Source organism: Scyliorhinus torazame, chromosome 7 (genome assembly GCF_047496885.1).
Source record: "Scyliorhinus torazame isolate Kashiwa2021f chromosome 7, sScyTor2.1, whole genome shotgun sequence".
Taxonomy (NCBI): domain Eukaryota; kingdom Metazoa; phylum Chordata; class Chondrichthyes; order Carcharhiniformes; family Scyliorhinidae; genus Scyliorhinus; species Scyliorhinus torazame.
The window spans coordinates 306070560-306096703 of NC_092713.1; the positions used below are offsets into that span (position 1 = coordinate 306070560).

At 52.2% G+C, this 26144-nt stretch overlaps 2 protein-coding genes across 2 annotated transcripts in view; one reads left to right on the forward strand and one right to left on the reverse strand.

Annotated features, from left to right (window-relative positions):
• Positions 1-24597, forward strand: part of LOC140427154 (uncharacterized) — an 86788-nt gene extending 62191 nt beyond the window's left edge. The window contains exon 3 of the mRNA XM_072512707.1: positions 22793-24597. Coding sequence (XP_072368808.1) covers positions 22793-23781 — 989 coding nt within the window. The 3' untranslated portion in view covers positions 23782-24597. The remainder of the gene's footprint in view (positions 1-22792) is intronic.
• The window catches only part of LOC140427153 (calcium/calmodulin-dependent protein kinase type II subunit alpha-like), a 304280-nt gene that overhangs the window by 94284 nt on the left and 183852 nt on the right, over positions 1-26144 (reverse strand). The window contains 1 exon segment of the mRNA XM_072512706.1: positions 7674-7728. Coding sequence (XP_072368807.1) covers positions 7674-7728 — 55 coding nt within the window.

Genomic DNA, 26144 nt, shown 5'->3' on the forward strand with positions numbered 1-26144 from the left:
TATTGGGTAACGCTCCCTCATGATATTGCGGTTTAGATCCTTAGGGTCAATGCAAATGCGAAGCTCCCCTGACGGCTGCTTGACGCAGACCATGGAGCTGACCCAGTCTGTGGGCTCTGTAACCTTTGATATGATGCCCTGGTCTTGGAGGTCCTGTAATTGCTGCTTGAGACGATCCTTGAGGGGCGCCGGCACCCGGCGAGGTGCATGAATCACAGGGGTGGCGTTTGGCGCAGGATTTTGTATTGGTACGGGTGCGTGCCCATACCATCGAATACGCTGTGATGATGTCATCTATATCGGCCTGCAAGTTTTCATCGGCCGAGGCCGTCGCTGGTGCTGGTGACATGGGGCGAAATTCTCCGGTATCGGCGCAATGTCCGCCGACCGGCGCCCAAAACGGCGTAAATCAGTCGGGCATCGCGCCGCCCCAAAGATGCGGAATCCTCCGCATCTTGGGGGGCCGAGCCCCAACCTTAAGGGGCTAGGCCCGCGCCGGACTAATTTCCGCCCCGCCAGATGGCGGAAAAGGCCTTTGATGCCCCGCCAGCTGGCGCAGAAATTACATCTCCGGGCGGCGCATGCGCGGGAGCGTTAGCGGCCGCTCACAGCATCCCTGCACATGCGCTGTGGAGGGAGTCTCTTCCGCCTCCGCCATGGTGGAGATCGTGGCGAAGGCGGAAGGAAAAGAGTGCCCCCACGGCACAGACCCGCCCGCGGATCGGTGGGCCCCGATCGCAGGCCAGGCCACCGTGGGGGGCACCCCCCGGGGCCAGATCGCCCCGCGCCCCCCGCCAGGACCCCGGAGGCCGCCCGCGCTGCCTTGTCCCGCCGGTAAGGTAGGTGGTTTAATCCACGCTGGCGGGACAGGCATTCTAGCAGCGGGACTTCGGCTCATCCGGGCCGGAGAATCGCGGGGAGGGGGGCGCCAACTGGCGTGGCGCGATACCCGCCCCCGCCGAATATCCGGTGCCGGAGAATTCGGCAACCGGCCGGGGCGGGATTCACGCCAGCCCCCGGCGATTCTCCGACCCGGCGGGGGGTCGGAGAATCTCGCCCATGGTGTGGACACGTTGAACAGGGTTCAGGAGTTTGTAGGCTCGAGCACCGAGCAGAGATGCTCTGTCAGGCCCGACAATTTCAAACCGCAGCGTTGCTTTGATGGCTTTATTGGATACCCCTAGTTGACACGAGCCACTGGCGGCTATGGCATTGCCATTGTAGTCAAGGAGCTGGCAGGCCGGTGGAAGAATGGGTAGTCTGGCACGGATGGTGTCGAGGTCGGACTTCGAACTGAGGTTCGCCGATGCGCCGGTGTCCAGTTTGAACCGGATGTGAGCCTTGTTCACGGTAAGAACAGCACACCACTCGTCGTCGGGATCCACACTGAGGATCGAGAGGCGCTTTACCGTGGTGGTGGAAGGTAGCGCATGCGTCGGCATGATGCCCACCCGGTATGGGGACTTGAGGCACTCAGCATCAGGGTCTGTTGGGCTGTCGGGATCGGAATCTGGCATTCCGTGTTGTATGGAATGGACACTTCTGCGCCGCATCTGGGATCGCTGGCTGCTGAGCGGTGGAGCAGATCTGCAAAGGGGTGCATAGTGGCCAAGCTTGCCACACTGTAGCCACTGGCGTCCTTTTGCCGGACATTGCCGCTTTAAGTGGGTGGAGCCAAAATTCAGACACGTCGTGACGCCGACGTCAGCGCGTTCCGTGCGCCATCGCGCATGCGCAGTGCGGTTGCTCGACGTACGCACCTGCGCAGTCGGGTTGTCGGGCTCGTTGTCCACTCGGTCGTGACGCGCATGCGCAGGGACCCGGGAAAAGCGTGCAAAACTTCCACTCTCCTCGTCTGTGCAATGGCCTGCACCCGTTCCGCCTCGTGGGAGGCCAGCTTCGCAGTCTCTGCCGCCCTGATGTGGGAGTAGCGATTCTTAGCATGCTCATGGACAACGCACGTCTCGATAGCGACAACTGTAAGAACTCGAGAGGGTCAACTGTTTGACTGTCAGGAGCTGCCGCCGAAGGGAGTCGGAGTGGACCCCGAAAACAATCTGATCCCGGATCATGGAATCAACCGTCGAGTCAGTTACATGAGTGCGCGAGGATGCGGAGATGGGTCACGAAGGACTGAAAAGGTTCATCCTTACCCTGAATCCTCTGCTGGTAAACGTACCGTTCAAAGCTCTCGTTCACCTCAATGTCGCAGTGGCTGTCAAACCTCAGCAGGACCATTTTGAATTTTGACTTGTCTCCGCCTTCAGCGAATGTAAGCGAGTTGTAGATGTGGATGGCGCGGTCCCCCGCTGTGGAGAGAAAGAGCGCGATCTTCCTGGCGTCCGATGCGGCTTTGAGGTCGGAGGCCTCGATGTACAAGAGGAACTTTTGCTTGAAGATCTTCCAATCGGCGCCGAGGTTGCCGGAGATGCGGAGCTGTGGAGGAGGCTGGATGTTTTCCATGTTACCGGATGGCTGCTTGCTGGTCAAGGCTGATTCACTCGAGGTAGGTCCGTCAATTGTCAGTATCACTCCGTGGTACCATGATGTGTTAGGCAGGTTGGTTCGGTAGGGACACTTGATGCAGTGCTGCGAGAAACAGACCTCTAACACTGTTGAAGATCCAACACGGTTTTATTGAATGATAGAGCTATGAAACATACTAAGCTGTGGGTTGACACTATACTGACACTATACTGAACTGACTGGAGACCTAGTACTAGCCTGACCAAGACGTACCAGCTACCGCATGGTGTTTGTGCTTGCTGGCTCGTGGACTCTGACTGTCTCAGTGGCTGGTCCCGAGAGAGCGGGAAACCTAGTGCCCTCTGGCTTTATAGTGGTGGTGTCCTGTCTGGTGATTGGCTGCACTGTTCTGTGCGCTTACTGGTCATCCTGTGTGTCAATCACTGCCTGTCTGCACTTCATTATATACATGTGTGGATATTATGACAGTGGCCATTAGATTTCACCCAGGTGGGAGAGACAGTGAGAAAGGATGAGAGGATGCGGGGGGGTGGGGGTGGGGGGTGGGGGGCGCGGGGGGACACCAACAGAGGGGGAGAAAGACAAAGGGAGAGAAGGAGACCGAGAGAGGGGGAGAGAGACAAGAGAGAGGGAGACAGAGGGGATAGAGACAGAGTGAGACAGATAGGGACAGAGAGAGGGGGATACAGAATGGGAGAGAGACAGAGGGAGACAGGGCGAGAGACACAGAGAGAGATAAAAATAAAGGGGGAGAAAGACTGAGAGAGAAAGGGAGAGGGGGGGGGGGGGAGAAACACAGAGAAAGAAAGACAAGGGGGGAGACAGAGTGAGAAATAGAGAGGGGGAGAGATACAGAGAGAGATAGAGGGAGACAGAGGGGGAGAGAGGCAGAGAGAGATAGAGGGAGACAGAGGGGGAGAGAGGCAGAGAGAGGGAGAAATATGGGGAAAGAGGCAGACAGAGAGAGGGAGACAACGGGAGAGAACAGAGAGCAAGGTAAACAGAGGGGGAGAGAGACATTGAGAGAGGGGGAGAGAGACAGAGGGAGATGAGGGAGTGGGAGAGGCAGAGGGAGACAGAGGGGAGAGAGAGAGAGAGAGAGAGAGAGTATCCACATAACCCTTGATTCCCTCACTGATTAAAATTCTGTCTATCTCAGCCTTGAACATATTTAACGACCCAACCTCTACAGCTCTCTGTGGTAAAGAAATCCCCAGATTCACCACCCTCTGAGAGGGGAAATTCCTCCTCATCTCTGTCTGAAATGGGCGACCCCTGACTCTGAGATTCTGCCCTCTGCTCCTAGACTCTCCCACAAGGGGAAACAGCCTCTCAGCATCGACCCTGTCAAACCCCTTGAGAATCCGATATGTCTCAATAAGGTCACCTCTCATTCAGAGAGCGAGAAACAGGGAGATGGAGAGAGAGAGAGAGAAAGTGAGAAATGAAAATAGCTTATTGTCACAAGTAGGCTTCAAATGAAGGTACTGTGAAAAGCCCCTAGTCGCCACATTCCGGCGCCTGTTCGGGGAGGCAGGTACGGGAATTGAACCGTGCTGCTGGCCTGCCTTGGTCTGCTTTCAAAGCCAGCGATTTAGCCCTGTGGATAGGATTATGTGTTCAATAGCCGGGGGCCCAGACAACTCAAAACTAGGCCATTAAATCCGGAGCAAAGGGATGGGAAATGGAGAAGAGGCCAGAGGTGGAGGAAAGCAGGAGTTATGAACATTGACAGGCTGCTGGTGGTTAATGAAGTAGAGATGGACAAAGTCAGGGTAGAACTTTCAGCATCGCTTGGCTCAGTACTTTCCATTCACTGCATTTAATAAAACGATAAACAGAAATGCTGATTTTGTTATCAATCTTTTATATATTACTCACAAACTCTCCGACAGTGCAGCACTCCCTCAGTACTGACCCTCTGACAGTGCAGAACTTCCTCAGTACAGTCCGTGTGACAGTGCAGCACTCCCTCAGTACTGACCCTCAGACAGTGCAGCACTCCCTCAGTACTGACCCACTGACAGTGCGGCACTCCCTCAGTACTGACCCTCTGACAGTGCAGCACTCCCTCAGTACTGACACTCTGACAGTTCGGCACTCCCTCAGTAACTGACCCTCTGACAGTGCAGCACTCCCTCAGTACTGACCCTCTGACAGTGCAGCACTCCCTCAGTACTGACCCTCTGACAGTGCAACTCTCCCTCAGTACAGTCCGTGTGGCAGTGCAGCACTCCCTCAGTACTGACCCTCTGACAGTGCAGCACTCCCTCAGTACTGACCCTCTGACAGTGCAACACTCCCTCAGTACAGTCCGTGTTTCAGTGCAGTACTCCCTCAGTACTGACCCTCTGACAGTGCAGCACTCCCTCAGAACTGACCCACTGAAAGTGCAGAACTCCCTCAGTACTGACCCTCAGACAGTGCAGCACTCCCTTAGTACTGACCCTCTGACAGTGCAGTGCTCCCTCAGTACTGACCCTCTGACAGTTCGGCACTCGCTCAGTACTGACCCTCTGACAGTGCAGCACTCCCTCAGTACTGACCCTCTGACAGTGCAGCACTCCCTCAGTACTGACCCTCTGACAGTGCAGCACTCCCTCAGTACTGACCCTCTGACAGTGCAACACTCCCTCAGTACAGTTCGTGTGTCAGTGCAGTACTCCCTCAGTACTGACCCTCTGACAGTGCAGCACTCCCTCAGAACTGACCCACTGAAAGTGCAGAACTCCCTCAGTACTGACCCTCTGACAGTGCAGCACTCCCTCAGTCCTGATCCTCTGACAGTGCAGCACTCCCTCAGTACTGACCCTCTGACAGTGCAGCACTCCCTCAGTACTGACCCTCTGACAGCACAGCACTCCCTCGGTACTGACCCTCTGACAGTGCAGCACTCCCTCAGTACTGACCCTCTGACAGTGCAGCATTCCCTCAGAACTGACCCACTGAAAGTGCAGAACTCCCTTAATACTGACCCTCTGACAGTGCAGCACTCCCTCAGTACTGATCCTCTGACAGTGCAGCACTCCCTCAGTACTGACCCTCTGACAGTGCAGCACTCCCTCAGTACTGACCCTCTGACAGTGCAGCACTCCCTCAGAACTGACCCACTGAAAGTGCAGAACTCCCTTAGTACTGACCCTCTGACAGTGCAGCACTCCCTCAGTACTGACCCTCTGACAGTTCGGCACTCGCTCAGTACTGACCCTCTGACAGTGCAGCACTCCCTCAGTACTGACCCTCTGACAGTGCAGCACTCTCTCAGTACTGACCCTCTGACAGTGCAACACTCCCTCAGTACTGACCCTCTGACAGTGCAGCACTCCCTCAGTACTGACCCTCTGACAGTGCAGCACTCCCTCAGTACTGACCTTCTGACAGTGCAGCACTCCCTCAGTACTGACCATCTAACAGTGCAGCACTCCCTCAGTACTGACCCTCTGACAGTGCAGCACTCCCTCAGTACTGACCCTCTGACAGTGCAGCACTCCCTCAGTACTGACCATCTAACAGTGCAGCACTCCCTCAGTACTGACCCTCTGACAGTGCAGCACTCCCTCAGTACTGACCCTCTGACAGTGCAGCACTCCCTCAGTACTGACCCTCTAACAGTGCAGCACTCCATCAGTACTGACACCTGGACAGTACTGAACCTTTGACAGTGCAGCACGCCCTCAGTACTGCCTCTCTTTTAAAAAAAATTTAGAGTACCCAATTCATTTTTTCCAATTAAGGGGCAATTTAGTGTGTCCAATCCACCTAGCCTGCACATCTGTGGGTTGTGGGGGCGAAACCCACGCAAACACGGGGAGAATGTGCAAACTCCACACGGTCTGTGACCCAGAGCCGGGATTGATCCTGGGACCTTGGCGCCGTGAGGCTGAAGGGCTAACCGACTGCGCCACTGTGCTGCCCTCAGTACTGACTCTCTGACAGCGCAGCGCTCCCTCAGTACTGACCCTCTGACAGTGCAGCACTCCCTTAGTACTGACCCTCTGACAGTGCAGCACTCTCTCAGTCCTGACCCTCTGACAGTGCAGCACTCCCTCAGTACTGACCCTCTGACAGTGCAACACTCTCTCAGTACTGACCCTCTGACAGTGCAACACTCCCTCAGTACTGACCCTCTGACAGTTCGGCACTCGCTCAGTACTGACCCTCTGACAGTGCAGCACTCCCTCAGTACTGACCCTCTGACAGTGCAGCACTCTCTCAGTCCTGACCCTCTGACAGTGCAGCACTCCCTCAGTACTGACCCTCTGACAGTGCAGCACTCTCTCAGTACTGACCCTCTGACAGTGCAACACTCCCTCAGTACTGACCCTCTGACAGTGCAGCACTCCCTCAGTACTGACCCTCTGACAGTGCAGCACTCCCTCAGTACTGACCTTCTGACAGTGCAGCACTCCCTCAGTACTGACCATCTGACAGTGCAGCACTCCCTCAGTACTGACCTTCTGACAGTGCGGCACTCCCTCAGTACTGACCCTCTGACAGTGCAGCACTCCCTCAGTACTGACCCTCTAACAGTGCAGCACTCCATCAGTACTGACACCTGGACAGTACTGAACCTTTGACAGTGCAGCACGCCCTCAGTACTGCCTCTCTTTTAAAAAAAAATTAGAGTACCCAATTCATTTTTTCCAATTAAGGGGCAATTTAGTGTGTCCAATCCACCTACCCTGCACATCTGTGGGTTGTGGGGGCGAAACCAACGCAAACACGGGGAGAATGTGCAAACTCCACACGGTCTGTGACCCAGAGCCGGGATTGAACCTGGGACCTCGGCGCCGTGAGGCCGCAGGGCTAACCGACTGCGCCACTGTGCTGCCCTCAGTACTGACTCTCTGACAGCGCAGCACTCCCTCAGTACTGCCCCTCTGACAGTGCAGCACTCCCTCGGTACTGACGCTCTGACAGTGCAGCATTCCCTCAGTACTGACCGCCTGACAGTGCAGCGCTCCCTCAGTACTGCCCTCTGATAGTGCAGCACTCCCTCAGTACTGACCCTCTGACAGCGCAGCACTCCCTCAGTACTGACCCTCAGACAGTTCCTGACCTCTGTCTCAGAGGTGAGAGAGCTGGCCAAGTTTATAGAATGACTTTGGAATGTATCGCTGGAATAAATAAGCAACCGAGCGTGACTGTTAAATGATAAGTTGTTTAAAAACTGCTGTTCTACTTACAAGTCAAAGATCAGGTAGTGGTGACCCTCCTCAGATATGCTGTCATGTAATCTCACTGTAAGATAAAGAAGAACAATAATGATGAATAAATGGGACAAGTGAGTTGTCCCATTGAGACCCCAGTGCAATGAACCAGTACTGTTCCTACCACTTACACCATTGTATCATTGTTACAGCACAGCAGGCCATTCAGTCAAAGGGCTTTGACAAAGGGTCATCTGGACTCGAAACGTCAGCTCTTTTCTCTCCCTACAGATGCTGCCAGGCCTGCTGAGATTTTCCAGCATTTTATCTTTGGTTTTAGATTCCAGCATCCGCAGTAATTTGCTTTCATTCAGTCAATTCCATATTCCCAGTAGCAATCCCTTTAATCTTGTTCCTGCTGTGCTTTCATTACAATTGCTTTCTCCTCCTAACTACACTTAGCACAGGCAGCTGCCTATCTTGTCATGGAGAGTGCTATTTGGCATCACTGTATTACAATATTGTTCATGTTTATTTTATTTTATTTACTTTTTAAATAAATTTAATGTGCCCAATTCATTTTTTTCCAATTAAGGGGCGATTTTGCATGGTCAATCCACCTACCCTGCACATCTTGTTGGGTTGTGGGGGTGAGACCCACGCAGACACGGTGAGAATGTGCAAACTCCACCGGGATTGAACCTGGGATTGAGGGATTTTTTTTCCAATTGAGGGGCAATTTAGCGCGGCCAATCCACCTACCCTGCACATCTTTGGGTTGTGGGGGCGAAACCCACGCAAACACGGTGAGAATGTGCAAACTCCACACGGACAGTGACCCCGGGCCGGGATGGAACTCGGGTCCACGGCGCCGTGAGGCAGCAGTGCTAACCACTGCGCCAATTGCATATAAGAATTACACAAAGCAAGCATTATTAATGTGACACTATAGTTGATAGTTACTTATTCTATGAACTCAGTTCATATTTTTTACTTCCCACCCCCCCCCCAGCAAGAATTTCCTGATACAAAACAGCCCATCCAGAAGCTTCATTCACTTCAAAGCTCGCTGGAATTCATTTTAATACCTCTCAGGATTCCAGCTATTCCCTGAGGTAATATTTTATGGGGGTCCTTCCATTAGCTTTTTGGTTAGGTGACTGTTCAACATTTATTTAATGCTGTGAATGCCTCTGCTCCTTGTTCCGGTTGCCCACAAATACCCTATTGCCTTCTCACAGCCTCCTTGCAAGCTTTGCTGATTGTTTTCTGTCACAAGGTTCTGTGAGGACCACTGTAGATTTCTTCCTCTGGTTGTAAACTAGGCAAACCTTCAAGCTGCTTTTCTCCTCATGGAATCAAGACTAAGCTTGAGCCCCACCCACACCTTGCTTCCGCGCAGTGGATGATGAGGTATTTTCTTTGCCGAGCAATCATCTCCTGTTGGCTGTCTCAATCCAGTGAGGTGCAGTCTGCACCAAAATAAAATTGCAACTGCCTGCTTCCTGAGAAAATATCAAGATAAAAAAAGAACCTTGGGCAGGATTGTCCATCCCGCCAGCCCCGTTTTCCAGATCGGCGCGGCATGCCCTGCCAGCAGTGGGATTCTCCCGTCCCGCAGTCAGTCAATGGGATTTCCCATTGTAGGCAACCCCATGCCGTCGGGAAACCCGTGGGTACGCTGCCAGCAAAGCAGAGGATCCTGCCGACGGAGAATCCTACATCTTTTGTTCCCATGGGCTATTTCCATGACAGCATGGCATGCTTTGGGATGGTCTCAAACAGAAATGTAAACAAATTATTTGACCTTCAACACAACTTTTTGATTCTGTACTTATATGATAATTTATATTTCTAATGGATATAATTACCCTTTCCCGAGGTACCCTGGCTCCAGTAAGAGGTCAGAGATGGGTCACCCATTGCGTAAGTTTTATTTCCACTATCAACTCTGATCTTGGAAGATAAACAGGTTAATCAAGCCTCGGCTTGACGGAGTTGCATCTATATCAGAATTGATTTAACCAATTTTTCAATCAGATGTCCCTATTTTTCGACAGTTAAAACGTTAATTCCTCAAACTAAAAGTTATATTCGAAAACATATCGAACTACAAATTAGATATTCACAACTGCCCTTACTTAATGGTCTGGCTATTTCAGAAAATGTAATCAACTTCTCACATTCTGTCACTAAACACTAACACCCCCCACCCCCCACCCCCATCCCCCCCTCCCCCCTGCACCCAACCATTGCCACCATGATGAGTGGGACTGTCAACTTGCTGATCTGGACGACTCTCTTCTCCGTTTTTAACTTTGCAAAGGAGGGTTCCATTCTCTATGGCTGGGTTCAGATATGATCCAAAACAATACAGAGTTTGTGTTTGGAAGATGAGAGACAGAGGGTGCAGTCAATCAACCCAGCTCATCCTCCTACGGGTAGAGGTACTTGATGTTTCCAGAGCTTTCAGCTCAACAAGCTTCATCGGTGATCAGCAAAGGTTTAAGGGGTTTCCCTCATCTCTATCTGTGCTTAACAGAATCGTCCCTCAGCTATGTGAGCTACTTAGGCGGGCTATAGCGGGCTGGGTATACACCTGCCCATTGAACACTCACCCCTGTTATTTACCCTCCCTATTACACATCCCACTCATCGCACATCCGCCTGAATATTCTTTCCTTGCAGGTCATTCCCACTCACTGCCTAAAAACCGTTCTTCCTCACATCACTCTCCCCTGCCTCTCTTGTCCAAACACTTTCACCCATATTCTCCGATCTTTGTACCATGAGGCAATAGGAATGGCTTTTCTTTATCTATCTTATCTAAACCTGTCATAATCTTATTCACCTCCATCAAATCTCCCCTTAACCTCCAAAGAATCCTGACGGTGCAGAAGGAGGCCATTTGGCCCATTGAGTCTGCACCCACCCTCTCATTTGTTCCAATGGAAACAAGCCCAGCTTCTCTGACCTAACCTGGTAATGAAAATCCTTCATCACTGGACTCATTGTGGTAGATCCCCACTGTGCCCTCTCCAAGACCCCATATCCAGAAATGGATGTAATGCTCTAGATGTTGTCTAACCCAAGCATTATAATGGCTCAACATAACTTCCATTCTTTTGAACTCAATACAAAGAAACAAAGAAAATTACAGCACTGGAACAGGCCCTTCGGCCCTCCCAGCCTGCGCCGATCCAGATCCTTTATCTAAACCTGTCTTCTATTTTCCAAGGATCTACTTTCCTCTGTTCCCCGCCCGTTCATATATCTGTCTAGATGCATCTTAAATGATGCTATCATGTCCGCCTCTATCACCTCCGCTGACAAAGCGTTCCAGGCACCCTCCACCCTCTGCGTAAAAAACTTTCCACGCACATCTCCCTTAAACTTTCCCCCACTCTCCTTGAAATCGTGACCCCTTGTAATTGACACCCCTACTCTTGGAAAAAGCTTGTTGCTATCCACCCTGTCCATACCTCTCGTAATTTTGTAGACCTCAATTAGGTCACCCCTCAACCTCCGTCTTTCCAACGAAAACAATCCTAATCTACTCAACTTTTCTTCATAGCTAGCACCCTCCATACCAGGCAACATCCTGGTGAACCTCCTCTGCACCCTCTCTAAAGCATCCACATCCTTCTGGTAATGTGGCGACCAGAACTACACGCAGTATTCCAAATGTGGCCTAACCAAAGTCCTATACAACTGTAACATGACCTGCCGACTCTTGTACTCAATACCCCGTCCGATGAAGGCAAGCATGCTGTATGCCTTCTTGACCACTCTATCGACCTGCGATGCCACCTTCAGGGTACAATGGACCTGAACTCCCAGATCTCTCTGTACATCAATTTTCCCCAGGACTCTTCCATTGACCGTATAGTCCGCTCTTTACCTCGATTAAGAGGTCCAAGATTGCATATAATTGGGCTGATAAGCGGCAAATAACCTTTATGCTCCACAAGTGCCAGACAATGATGATCTCCAAAATGAGGGAACCTAACTATCGCCCCTTGACATTCAATGGCATTACCATCGCTAAATCCCCCACTAGCAACATCTTGGGGCAGCCCGGTAGCACAAGTGATAGTACTGTGGCTTCACAGCGTCAGGGTCCCAGGTTCGATTCCCCGCTGGGTCACTGTCTGTGCGGAGTCTGCACGTTCTCCTCGTGTCTGCGTGGGTTTCGTCCGGGTGCTCCGGTTTCCTCCCACAGTCCAAAGACGTGCAGGTTAGGTGGATTGGTCATACTCAATTGCTCTTAGTGTCCAAAAAGGTTAGGAGGGGTTATTGGGTTACGGGGATAGGGTGGAAGTGAGGGCTTAAGTGGGTCGGTGCAGACTCAATGGGCCGAATGGCCTCCTTCTGCATTGTATGCTCTATGTCTATGTCCTGGGGGTTACCACTGACCAGAAACTGAACTGGACTAGCCACATTAATACTGTGGCTACCAGAGCAGGTCAGAAGCTGGGAATTCTGTGATGAGCAGCCCATCTCCAAAGCCTGTCCACCATCTCCATGGCACAAGCCAGGGATGTAATAGAATACTCTCCACTTGCCTGGATGAGTGCAGCTTCAACAACACTCAAGAAGCTCAAAAGCATCCAGGACAAAGCAGCCCCGCTTGGTTGACACCCCTTCCACCATCTTTTTTTTAAAATTGAGAGTACGCAATTATTTGTTTTCCAGTTAAGGGCAATTTAGTGTGGCCAATCCACTTAACCTGGACATCTTTGGGTTGTGGGGGTGAGACCCACGCAGACTCGAGAAGAATGTGCAAACTCCACACGGACAGTGACCCGGGGCCGGGATTCGAATCCGGGTCCTCAGCGGCGTAGGCAGCAGTGCTAACCACTGCGTCACCGTGCTGACCCCTTCCACCATCTTAAACATTCACTTCCTCCACCACTGACACACAGCGCCATGTGTGCAATCTACAAGATGCACTCAAGCAACTCTGATGGCACCTTCCAAATCCATAACCTTGACCAGCTTAGAACATAAGAACTAGGAGCAGGAGTAGGCCATCTGGCCCCTCGAGCCTGCTCCGCCATTCAATGAGATCATGGCTGATCTTTTTTGGACTCAGCTCCACTTACCGGCCCAAACACCATCACCCTTAATCCCTTTATTCTTCAAAAAACTATCTATCTTTATCTTAAAAACATTTAATGAAGGAGCCTCAACTGCTTCACTGGGCAAGGAATTCCATTGATTCACAACCCTTTGGGTGAAGAAGTTCCTCCTAAGCTCAGTCCTAAATCTACTTCCTTATTTTGAGGCTATGCCCCCTAGTTCTGCTTTCACCCGCCAGTGCAAACAACCTGCCTGCATCTATCCTATCTATTCCCTTCAGAATTTTATATGTTTCTATAAGATCCCCCCCACATCCTTCTAAATTCCCGTAACAGCCTCCCCGAACAGGCGCCAGAATGTGGCGACTAGGGGCTTTTCACAGTAACTTCATTTGAAGCCTACTTGTGACAATAAGCGATTTTCATTTCATTCATTTCAATTCCAACGAGTACAGTCCCAGTCTACTCAACGTCTCCTCGTAATCCAATCCCTTCAGATCTGGGATTAACCTAGTGAATCTCCTCTGCACACCCTCCAGTGCCAGTACGTCCTTTCTCAGGTAAGGAGACCAAAACTGAACACCATACTCCAGGTGTGGCCTCACTAACACCTTATACAATTGCAGCATAACCTCCCTAGTCTTAAACTCCATCCCTCTAGCAATGAAGGACAACACTCCATTTGCCTTCTTAATTACCTGTTGCACCTGTAAACCAACCTTTTGCGACTCATGCACTAGCACACCCAGTTCTCTCTGCACAGCAGCATGTTTTAATATTTTATCATTTAAATAATAATCCCTTTTGCTATTGTTCCTACCAAAATGGATAACCTATTGAAGGACAACGGCAGCGGATGCATGGGAGCATCACCACCTGCGAGTTGCCCATCCAGCCATGCCTCACCCTGGCTTGGAACTCTATCGCTGTTCTTTCACTGTCTCTGGGACTAAATTTACCCCATGTGCTTTCCCAGCGGTTCAGAATGGTGACTCCCCACCACCTTCTCTAGGGCATTTAGGGATGGGAAACAAAATGCTGGCCGAGCCAGGACTGCCCACATCCCATGAAATAATCACAAAATCGCTTTGCTCGCTACTCTCTCAGTATGTCCTGCCACCTAGACATACCTGCACCTCCAGGTCCCTCTGTTGCTACGTGCTCCTTAGAACTCTGCCATTGAGCCTGTATTGCCTCTCCTGGTCCCTTATGCAAAAATGGATTACCACACATTTTTCTGTATTAAATTCCATCTACCACATGCCTGCCCATTCTGCCAGCCGACCTGTGGCCCCAAGAGAGGACACTGCATCCATTAGAAGTATAAAGTATTCAGAATCAAAGTGTTGTGTTGAAGGTAAAATAATTTGTTTCCATTTATGTGAAAGAGGTAGGTGGAGGTAAGGGATACAAGGTGAAGGTGGGTAGGTGATGGATACAAGGTGAAGGTGAGTAGTTGGAGTGAGGTATAGGGGGATAATGTGGATAGGTGGGGGTGAGGGTTATGGGGTGAAAGTGGGTAGGTGAGGGATACAGGGTGAAGGTGGGTAGGTGAGGGTGAGGGATACAGGGTGAAAGTGGGTAGGTGAGGGATACAGGGTGAAAGTGGGTAGCTGAGGGATACGGGGTGAAGGTGGGTAGGTGGGGGTGAGGGATATGGGATGAGGGTAGGTAGGTAAGGGTGAGGGGTGCGGGGTGAAGGTGGGGTAAGGGATATTGGATAAGTAGAAGAACCCTCTCTTTGATGATTTTTGATGTTATGCATTCATAGGATTCTCACAATTGGAACCATTCTTATATCTGATGGATCAATTTTGCGATGTGCCAACATTACTTGAAAATGGAGGAAAGGTCCAGATGTTAAGCACAACCTCCTTACCCAACAGGGTGGGGCTGCTTCATGGACCACACAGTGCCCGAATAGCAGGCCAATCACTACCTGTATCGGCTGAGATCTTCCATTTGCTATTGTATTGTGAGAGTGTAAGCTGGAGAGATCTGGGGACTGATCTCTTGTTGTTCTACTAATCACACCTGCCCAATATTTAAACCAATGCTATTGGGTGAAGGAAGATGCATTTATCTAACATCCAACAATGACACTTTACATTAACATACAGCAAGGTGTCACAAACAACAAGTAAATTAATGAATCGGACATGTTTTTTAAAAAAGTGATTTTGGTTGAAGGATAAATATTAGCCCAGGAGACCCTTGCTCTCCCTCTTGGTGGGATCTGGGTTTAATGTCTCAGCTATCCATTATCCTGCCATTGTCAATGAATCCACCCCACATCGCCAGGAACGCCGTGGTGGGGCTGCGCCATTGGTGGGACGGGAAGGTCCTGCTGGCGTGAACAGCCGGGAGATCTCTCCCACCATCTCCGGCGTTGCAGAACTCCCTCAGTAAAAATGTCGGTCGGGGATTATGTGTTCAAGTGTTCAAGGTCCTGAAATGTTAGAGGGACGAAGAGAGACTGAGGAACAGCGAGAGAGAGACTAGTTCAACACTGAGAACTACTCAGTCATGGCAGGGGACTCCCGGAAGGACACTGGAAGTGCTTCCTGCATGTCCTCGCGATGCCTGAAGGGGTCTAACATACCCATCACATCATGGGAACCCCCTGGTTTCTGCCCGACCAAAATGGTTCATCCAGGAAGGCACTGAACATATCGAGGAACTTTGCCCGGAATTTGCAGAGGGGAAGCCGAGGCGACGGGGGAGCGCACAACCCTCCAAACGACCCATCCAGCCAGCCCTTCGAAGCATCACCTGCCCCGTATGTGGCAGGGTCCGTAAATCGCACATTGGACTAATCGTCTCAGAACCCATCGAACTGGAGTGGAAGCAAAAGATTCTCCATCCCGAGGGCCTGTAAGTCTGAAGAAGCATTCCAAAAGGTAAGAAGACACTCGTGATTGCAGGGAGGTTAAAGCTGAAAGTGATAGAACATTCAGTTCCGCACTGGTAATGGGCATTATTCTGGAGTCAATTACCAAAGAACTTATTCAATTGTCAGGGACATGTTGCAATTAAGCATAACATAGGGTCAGAAAAGATAAGGGTCAGAACAAGCAAAAATATTACTGACTTGGGAATTAAATATGTCTCAATTTTCAGCAGATGTTTGATAAGGTCACTGAACAAACATAGTTACCGCAGTGAAAAAGCCACATTGAAATGAAGAGGTATCTTCAAATTGGCTTGATATGAGTCATAGAGTCATCGCATCATACAGCACAGAAAAGGCCCGTCGGCCCATCACATCTGCGCCAGTCAAACACAAACACCTGACTATTCTAATCCCATTTTTCAGCACCTGGCCCATTCCTTGTATGTCTTGGCATCGCAAGAGCACATCTAAATACATCTTAAATGTTATGAGGGTCTCTGCCTCCACCACCCTTTCAGGCAGCGAGTTCCAGACTCCCACCAGACTCTGGGTGAAAAGGTTTTTCCTCACATCCCCTCTAAAATCGCCGGGGGGCCTCGCGAATCGCGCCATGCTGCCCCGACGCCGAGTAGAGCAGAGAATCGGCGCCATTGGGGCCGGCGTGATCGGCACGCCGCCGATCGGGGGCCGCTCTACGCCCGGATAGGCCGAGCGGCCGTGCCAAAAAAAAAACAGGTCCCGCCGGCGCCGCTCTAACGTGCTCTGAGCCGGCGGGACCTCAGCGTTGAAGGGTCCGGTGGCGACCTGTGGGGGAGGAGGGGGAGTCCGACCCCGGGGACTCATTTAGAACCCTACCTCCGGTTCCACAGAAAAATCACCACTGTGGTCCTTAATGGGCCCTACTCTTTCTCTAGTTATCCTTTTACCCTTAATATCTGATGTTTTAGGCAGGTTGGTTCGATGTGGGCTGCACCCGATGCAGGGAAGTTAGAAACAGACGTCTAACACAGAATAAGATCCAACACTGTTTTATTCAACTAGATGAACTGCTGTACATATTCAGCTGTGGGTCGACACTATACTGATCTGACTAGTGACTTTGTAGTAGCCTGACCAGACTTACTAGCTACCGCATGGCGTTTGTGCTTGCTGGCTCGTGGACCCTGACTGTCTCAGTAGCTGGGTCCCGAGAGAGCGGGAAACCTAGTGCCCTCTGGCTTTATAGTGGCAGTGTCCTGTCTGGTGATTGGCTGTGCTGTGTTGTATGCTTACTGGTCATCACTGCCTGTCTGCATCTCATTATATACATGAGTGGATATTATGACAATTTCCTTGTAAATAAACTTAGTATTTTCCTTTATTTTATCTGTCAGTATCCTTCCATGTCCCTTTTTGCTCTCCTAATGTCCTTTTTAAGTTCCCTCTTGCACATTCTATACCCCTCTAGGGCTTCTGCTGTTTTGAACCCTCGATATCTGCCGTAAACCTCTCGCAAAGATAGGCTGTTGAGTATGACTCGGTGGGCAGTAGTGTCTGCTCTCTGTGTCAGAGGACTGAAGTTCAAGTCCCAGTTCGAGAGACTCGATGGTATCACCCACTCTGGTGCCCGTTCTTTTCTGGGTGTGGCGTTACCCCTCGGCCCCATCTGCCCTCCCCGGTGGATGTGAACAATCTCACGGCTGCTGACTCCTCGGCCCCGGGCCAATGTTTATTCATTGGACAGCGTCACGTAGCTTCTTGTGGCTCCTTGTTGCGTGCAAATTAGCTGCCATGTTTCCTGCATTACAAGTGGCGCTGTACATCATTGGCGCTTTGGGATGGCCTGAAATCATCAAAGGCACAGCTTATTTATTTTCCGGTTGTTGGCAATTCAGAAAGGCTTTTTGTTAAAAAAAAACCGCAGCGAACTTCCTTTGTGGCAGACATGAGGGGTTGCAGCCGATGGAGAGTTTCTCCTTTGACCCTTACTGATCTCTGGTTTCCGTAGGTGCCCTGGGTGTCCCACACTGTTGAACATAGCCGTGGCGACAAGGGCAATTGCTCTCAGCTCACTACATGCAGCTCCTGGGTCTGTGTCCACCTCAAGGCTTGGATTTCAAACATTCTTCCCTGGGAACTGAGTATCGCTGGTGCAGGCAGAATTCATAGAAATCACAGAACTTACAGCCCAGAAGGAGGCCCTTCGGCCCATTGAGTCTGCACCAGCCCTTGGAAAGGTCGCCCAACCTTAGCTAACACCTCCACCCTATCCCTTTAACCCAGTAACCTCACCTAACCTTTTGGACACTAAGGGGCAATTTAGCATAACCGATCCACTGAACTGGCACACCTATGGACTGTGGTAGGAAACCGGAGCACCCGGAGGACACCCGGAGGACACCCACGCAGACACGGGGAGAACGTGCAAACTCCGCACAGACAGTCACCTGAGGCCGGAATTGAACCTGGGACCCTGGAGTTGTGAGGCAACAGTGTGAACCACTGTACCGTGCCGCCCCATCCATAATAGCCTTGGATCTGAGCGTTTTGCTGGGTGTTTGCAGAGGGGCAGTTAAGAGTCAATCACATTGCCGTGTGTCTGGAGTCACATGTGGGCCAGACATGTAGGGGCAGCACAGTAGCACAGTGGTTAGCACAGTTGCTTCACAGCTCCAGGGTCCCAGGTTCGATTCCCGGCTTGGGTCACTGTCTGTGCGGAGTCTGCACGTTCTCCCCCGTGTGTGCGTGGGTTTCCTCCGGGTGCTCCGGTTTCCTCCCACAGTCCAAAGGTATGCAGGTTAGGTGGACTGGCCATGCTAAAATTGCCCTTAGCGTCCAAAAAGGTTGGGTAGGGGTTACTGGGTTACGGGGACAGGTTGGAGATATGTGCTTAAATGGGGTGCTCTTTCCAAGGGCCGGTGCAGACTCGATGGGCCTAATGGCCTCCTTCTGCACTGTAAATTCTATGATAACCAGGAAAGGATGGCAGATATCCTTCCCTAAAGGACTTTTGTGAATCAGTTAGATTTTTTACAACAATCGTGAATTGCCTCATGGGACGCGATTCTCCGACCCCCCCGCCGTGTCCCGAATACTCCGCCACCAGAGAATCGGCGGGGGCGGGAATCGCGCCGCGCCGGTCGGTGGGCTGCCCCCGACCCGCGATAGGCCGAAGCCCCGCCGCTGTCAACCCTCGCCAGCCAGCGTGGATTGAACCACCTACCTTACCGGCGGGGGCAGACGGCGCGGGCGGCCTCCGGGGTCCTGGGGAGGGGTGCGGGGCGATCTGGCCCCGGGGTGTGCCCCCACGGTGGCCTGGCCCGCGATCGGGGCCGTGGGGGCACTCTTTTTCTTCCGCCTGCGCCATGGTCTTCACTATGGCAGAGGCGGAAGAGACCCCCTCCCCTGCGCATGCGCGGGGATGCCGTGAGCGGCTGCTGACGCTCCCACGCATGCGTCGCCCGGCAATGTCCTTTCGGCGCCGGCTGGCGTGGCGCCAAAGGCCTTTCCCACCAGCCGGCGGGGCGGAAATCACTCCGGTGCGGGCCGAGCCCCTCAAGGTGAGGGTTGGCCCCTAAAGGTGCGGAGAATGCGGTAGGTGGAGAATTCCGCACCTTTGGGGCGGCGCGACGCCGGAGTGGTTCCCGCCACTCCACTACGCCGGATTCCCCCGCCCCGTCAGGTAGGGGAGAATCCCGGCCATGGCCACTATTACTGAGACTATCTTTTAATTCCAGATTTTTATTCATCAGTCATATTAATAATTAGCCAGCGTTGATGACTAACCAGCATTTATCACCATCCCTCATTGCTCTTGAGAAGGCATCAGTGAACTGCCTTCTTGAACCGCTGCAGTCCATGCAGTATGCGAGTAGCTCGGCCTGTATTTTGTGGTCAGGACACGCTGAGGCAATCTTCCCCATTGTCAAGTCTTGAATCACAGAATCTTCCGGCACTGGAGGCCATTAAAGCCCATCGTACTCACGTTGGTTCTTTGAAAGACCCTGGCCCCATTTCAATTCGCAGAGCCCTCTGCGCTTTTCCTTTCCAAGCACTTATTCAAATCGTTGTGAAAAGTATTTGAGAATTTGCTTCCACCATCCTTTCAGACAACATCTTCCAAATCACAACAATTCACTACATAAAATAATTTCCTCTCCGTCTGGACCTTTTGCCAATTATTTTAATTCTGTGTTCTCTGGTGCATTCCAGTTACTGGTAACAATTTCTCGCCCGTGTACCTACACAGAAAATAGGAGCAGGAGGAGGCCATTCGGCCCTTCGAGCCCGCTCCGCCATTCATTATGATCCTGGCTGATCATCCAACTCAGTAACCTATTCCCGCTTCCCCCCCCCCCCCTAATATCCTTTAATCCCCTTTGCCCCAAGTGCGATATCGAACTGCTCCTTGAAAACCTACAATGTTTTGGCCTCAACTACTTTCTGTGCTAACAAATTCCACAGGCTTCCCACTCCCTGGGGAAAGGAAATGAAATAAAATGAATTTGAAAATGAAATGAATGAAATGAAATGAAACTGAAATAAAAAATGAAAACATTTCCCCTCATCTCAGTCTGAAATGGTCTATCCCGTATCCTCAGACTGTGACCCCAGGGGCGGGATTCTCCGACCCCCCCGCCGGGTCAGAGAATCGCCGGGGGCTGGCGTGAATCTCGCCTCCGCCGGTTGCCGAATTCTCCGCCACTGGATATTCGCCGGGGGTGGGAATCGCGTCGCGCCGATTGGTGGCCCCCCCCCGGCGATTCTCCGGCCCGCAATGAGCCGAAGTCCCGCTGCTGGAATGCCTGCCCCGCCGGCGAGAATCAAACCACCCCTCTTACCGGCGGGACAAGGCGGCGCGGGCGGGCTCCGGGGTCCTGGGGGGCGGGGGGGCGGCGCGGGACGATCTGGTCCCGGGGGGTGCCCCCACGGTGGCCTGGCCCGCGATCGGGGCACTCTTTCCCTTCCGCCTTCGCCGCGGTCTCCACCATGGCGGAGGCGGAAGAGACTCCCTCCACAGGACATGCGCAGGGATGCCGTGAGTGGCCGCTAATGCTCCCGCGCATGCGCCACCCTGAGAGGTCATTTCTGCGCCAGTTGGCGGGGCACCAAAGGCCTTTCCCATCAGCTGGCGGGGCGGGAATCAGTCCGGCCCCTCAAGGTGAGGGCTCGGCCCCTCAAGATGCGGAGACTTCCGCACCTTTGGGGCGCCGCGATGCCAGACTGAGTCAGTACTGAGGGAGTGCTGCACTGTCAGAGGGTCAGTACTAAGGGCATGCCGCACTGTCAGAGGGTCAGTACTGAGGGAGTGCTGCACTGTCAGAGGGTCAGCACTGAGGGAGTGCTGCACTGTCAGAGGGTCAGTACTGAGGGAGTGCTGCACTGTCAGAGTCAGTACTGAGGGAGTGCGGCACTGTCAGAGGGTCAGTACTGAGGGAGTGCGGCACTGTCAGAGGGTCAGTCCTGAGGGAGTGCTGCACTGTCAGATGAGATATTAAATTGAAAGCATAGCCTCTGATGGATGACAATTTAAATAACAAGGAGCTCCAAATGTGATGTTCAGGCCTAAATTGCCCTAACCTCCCATGCACCATTTCAAGCCTTCACTGCCGGGCTTGTGGTTGTGGAATGTGTGTTGGCCACGGAATCCACCGGCTGGATTCAAGGGACTAAGTGCTGCTAGGAGCGTCGGCCAGGAGCAATTCGCATCACGCGAACGGGTCAGCGTGCAGCCTGCCCGATTCCCGGTCCTGCTGCCGTCTGATTCGCTTTGGTCTGGATTCCCGTTAGGAGCCTGACGAGATGGAGCGGCTGTTAATCGCTCCACTGAACACAGACTGTCATTACAGCCAAGAAGATGGGCCCCAAGGATCCTCGACTCGAGGGACACCCTCTTCCCCGGGACGGGACGGAGACTCAAGCTCGCGATACTGACCGAGGCCTGGGGGTGAGGTGGCAGAGGCTGCCAGCCTCACCAGGAGGACCGGCACACAATGCCCGAAGAAGGTGACTAACCTCCATCGAGCAGCTGGGGTGAGTTGCCACCTGCGTACCCTGGCATCACCCCCGTCCCTCACTCCTCACATCTGCCCCAATCCCCTAGAGACCAACAACACGCCACCTTCTACTACCCGGCCCACATCCCTGCAGTTTACAGCACTGAAGGTACAGATCGAGGTACCCGGGCGGCGAGTTCCAGACTCCCGCTACCCTCTGTGTAAAAATATTCTTCCTCATGTCCCCTCTGCACCTTCTGTCTCTTTTCTGGAATCTATGTCCCCTGTGTCATGATATTCACATTAACATGTCATGGTGCAATCACACACACACTGATGGACCAACCAACACACACACATCGCAGCCAATCACCAGTGAGAGCACACGCACTATAAAACAGGGAACACCACAGTTCCCGCTCATTCCACCAGGAGATGGCTCAGAGCACAGAGCTCACAGCGTGCCTCTCAGACATAGACCATGTGCTGAGTGCCTCACCAAGATAGTGCAAGGGCTGGGTCCACAGGTTAGCTGGTGAAGTGCGAACCACAGCCCGAAGTTAATAGTTATTATTGTACAGAATAATAAAACAGAGTTGTACCATCTACAACCGCGTTGGTTCGTTTGTGTATCGGAACACCCAACACGACACCCTGGTTCTAGAATTCTCCAACAAGGGAAACTATTTTATCCTGTCCACTCTGTCTCTTCCCCTCATCATTTTGTACACCTCAATTAAGTCACCCCTCAGCCTTCTATGTTCCAAGGAAAATAACCCCAATCTATCCAATCTCCTCTCGCAGCCACACTTTTCTCATTCTGGCAACGTTCTTGTCAACCTCCTCTACGCTCTCTCCACAGCAATAATGTCCTTCCTGTAATGTTGGGATTCCCTTTTCCCGCCAGAAGCGTCCCCTTGCCCGTGGGCTTCCCGGCGACGTGGGGTGGCTTCAGCGGTGTGATGAATGATATCTGTATACACATGTACCTTTAATGCGTAGGCCCCTTTAAGATCGGGCGTGTAACCCTGGGGGACTCCGCCTACGGCTCCGCCCCCAGGGAACTGTATATAAGGTTACGTTCAGTGGGCAGCGTGCAGTGAGCACACTTCTCGGCAGCTGTCTGGTTCTCTGGTAATTAAAGCCTTTGAATTATCAATCTTCTCTCCTGAGTCGTAATTGAGGGTATCTCAATTTAATTACCAGACTACATCAAGATGGACAGCGGTCTAAAGCTGGAGAAGCTCAATTTGGACGCTCGGTCGCCGGAGGTCACTGAAATGTTTAAATGCTGGCTCCGGTGTTTTGAGGCCTATCTGAATTCCTCAGAGACTGAAGTTGACGGACCTCGCAAGCTGAGCTTACTACATGCCCGGGTGGGCCCCCGACTATCCTCCGTGATCGAGAAAGCTACAACGTACGAAACGGCGGTCGACATCCTACAGAAGCGCTTCGTAAAGCCGATAAACGAGGTACATGCCAGACATTTGCGCTCGACCTGCCGCCAGCGCTCCGGGGAAACGCTAGATGAATACTTGGAGAGACTCACCGCGCTCGCCAGGAACTGCGACCATAAAGAGGTGACGGCAGAAGTCCACATGAACTTACATATTCGTGATGCTTTCGTGTCCGGTATCCGATCCACGTACATCCGGCAGCAGCTCCTAGAAGACGGAGCGAAGGACCTCCAAGGCACGGTAACGCCTCTTCTCTGGAAGCGGCCCACCATAATCTACGCACGTACTCCGCAGACCTTGCGAACCCCTCTCGATCCCCTCCAGACTCGGCCACGCTACAGGCCTGCGCCGCGCGGCGACCCGCTCACACCGGGGGATCCCCCATGCTATTTCTGTGGGCAATGCCAGCACTCACGCCAGCATTGCCCGGCGCCCGCTCCGCTATCCGCAACGAATGCGGAACAAAGGGGCACTTCGCAAAGGTCTGCTTGGCTGGGCCCAAAGGCCAGAAACAAAAGTAGCATCGGGCCCAGAAATCGAACTCCCGGGACCACAGGCCCCACAACGCGGCCGCACGGCGGCCGGACACACCTACTTCCGAAGCGTCATCGGCCTCGTGCGAGTCATGTGGGCGGCCATCTTGGTGGTGGCCAGCTTCAAAACCCAATACGTGCGACCGACGGCGGCGGCCATTTTGCGAGTCCGATTCAACTGAGGACTCTGACTGCCCACAACTAGGAGCGATCACGCTCGATCAATCTCGGCCGAAGCACCTACGAAGCTCAATGACGCAGGTTCAAATCAGCGGCCGCGACGCCCCCTGCCTTTTTGACTCTGGGAGCACGGAGAGTTTTATCCACCCAGACACGGAAGTCCACCTCTGGGGTCTCGCTTCCACGTTGGCCGATGACTCCGGGACCAGCTCTACTCCGGAGGCACGTGAGGAGCCATAAGACTGACCCGCTGGTCGAGAGGGTCCAACTGCTACACGCAAACCCTCAATACACCTACGTCGAGCACACCGACGGCAGGCAGGACATCATTTCCCTGCGAGACCTGGCACCCACTGGCTCACCCACTGACACTCCCCCTCCCCGCACCGGCTGTCAACGCCATCAGCGCCCCTCCCATAGCGCCCCCCAGCTGCCAATCACCCTAGTCACCCCGGATACCCCCCTGCTCCAACGCGGGCAAAGGCTCAGACAACTGTGCTCCCGGATATACCACCAGCGAGGACGACCGTATCCACTGCACCACCACTGGAGCTGAGAAGGTCGACACGGACAATCAGACCACCCAAAAGACTGAACTCGTAATTCCACTTCACCCCCGGCAGACTATACGTTTTTTTAAAACAGGGGGTGAATGTGATGAACGATATCTGTATACACATGTACCTTTAATGCATAGGCCCCTTTAAGACTGGGTTTGGAACCCTGCAGGATTCTGCCTCCGGTTCCGCCCCCAGGGAACTGTATATAAGGTTACGTTCATGGGCAGCGTGCAGTGAGCACACTTCTCGGCAGCTGTCTGGTTCTCTGGTAATTAAAGCCTTTGAATTATCAATCTTCTCTCCTGAGTCGTAATTGAGGGTATCTCAAGCGGGAAATCCTATTTGCAAGCGGCAGGAAAAAGACAATCTCGCCGCTGGCGAACGGTGCAGCTCCGAGAGACACGCGGATGGGGGAAATGGACAATCCCACCCATCATGTTCATAAACCAGTTTGAGGAAAGGACCAGACAACAGTCCCTCTGGGTAAGATGGGCTATACAAATCAGAACCTAGCAACCACACCACGAGTGTAAGAGACACCTAAAACCCACTATACCGTTCCAATTCCGGCTTTCTGAGGATGACTTATTTTAATCGCTCCACCATTTAACCTTCTGGGCCCTTGGCTCTGATATTCCCTCTTTACACATTCCTGCCCGCCCCCTACACCAAACCTCACTTTCCCCCCTTTACGACAGTTCTTAAAATCTACCATCTTGACCAAGCCTTCATTCACCTTTTCTAATATCTCATTATGTGCTCTGGATGTCAAATTTAGACTGCTAACACGTTTGCAGAGCATCTTGGGACATTTTACAATGTTTACAATGCGATATACATACAAATTGCAGTTGCCTTGATCAACGAGACTGGAATTTAAACTATACTGTAGATGTAGCCCCATATCTCACAAATCATTGACCTGGAACACTAGGTTATGCTGCATGATATCACAGACAAAAAGCATTCAAAATATGTCTGCTGCACAGTTACTGACATTTAATGAAGGGCGGTTTGAAATGGAAACGGGTTCAGGAGCCGAATGTCCCAGTAACTCGGTGTAAGGGGGAGGGATGGGTTGTCTGTCTGCTGGATCAGGAATGACCCAATAGTGCATCCCCGGGCCTGTGGGCAGATAGGGAATGGTGGATATTGGTGGGGCACATGCAACAACTTAATGTTAGAGGTGCTGACATCTCTGTGTGTTCAGGTTTTGGATTTTCAAGCACTGTGCTCTGAACAACCCTTCCCAAAACCTTCAAACAGGAGAAATAAACCAGTACCCAGGCTTTGGAAACAGGGTTGCCAGGCTGAGCAAAGCTGTGAATAAGTCCGAGGCCGCAAGGATTGGCACAGGGTTGGTTGACTTTTAACTGTCCTCTCAAATGGCAAAGCAAGCCGCTGAGTTGTACATCATTGGCCTCCAACAAGCATCTCCCATTGTGCTTGGTACGACTCTAGTCAGTGCAAGTCAGATATATCTAAATCGCTACAGTCAAACGGTATTGGAGGTGGACCTGACCCATGTGCACTACACTCATTTGGGCACTGACCCCCTGGATTAAACACGGACCCCCGGGATTAAACACGGACCCCCTGGATTAAACACAGACCCCCTGGATTAAACACTGACCCCCTGGATTAAACACTGACCCCATGGATTAAACACTGACCCCCTGGATTAAACACGGACCCCCTGGATTAAACACGGACCCCCTGGATTAAACACGGACCCCCTGGATTAAACACTGACCCCCCCTGGATTAAACACTGACCCCCCTGGATTAAACACTGACCGCCCCCCCCTGGATTAAACACTGAACCCCCC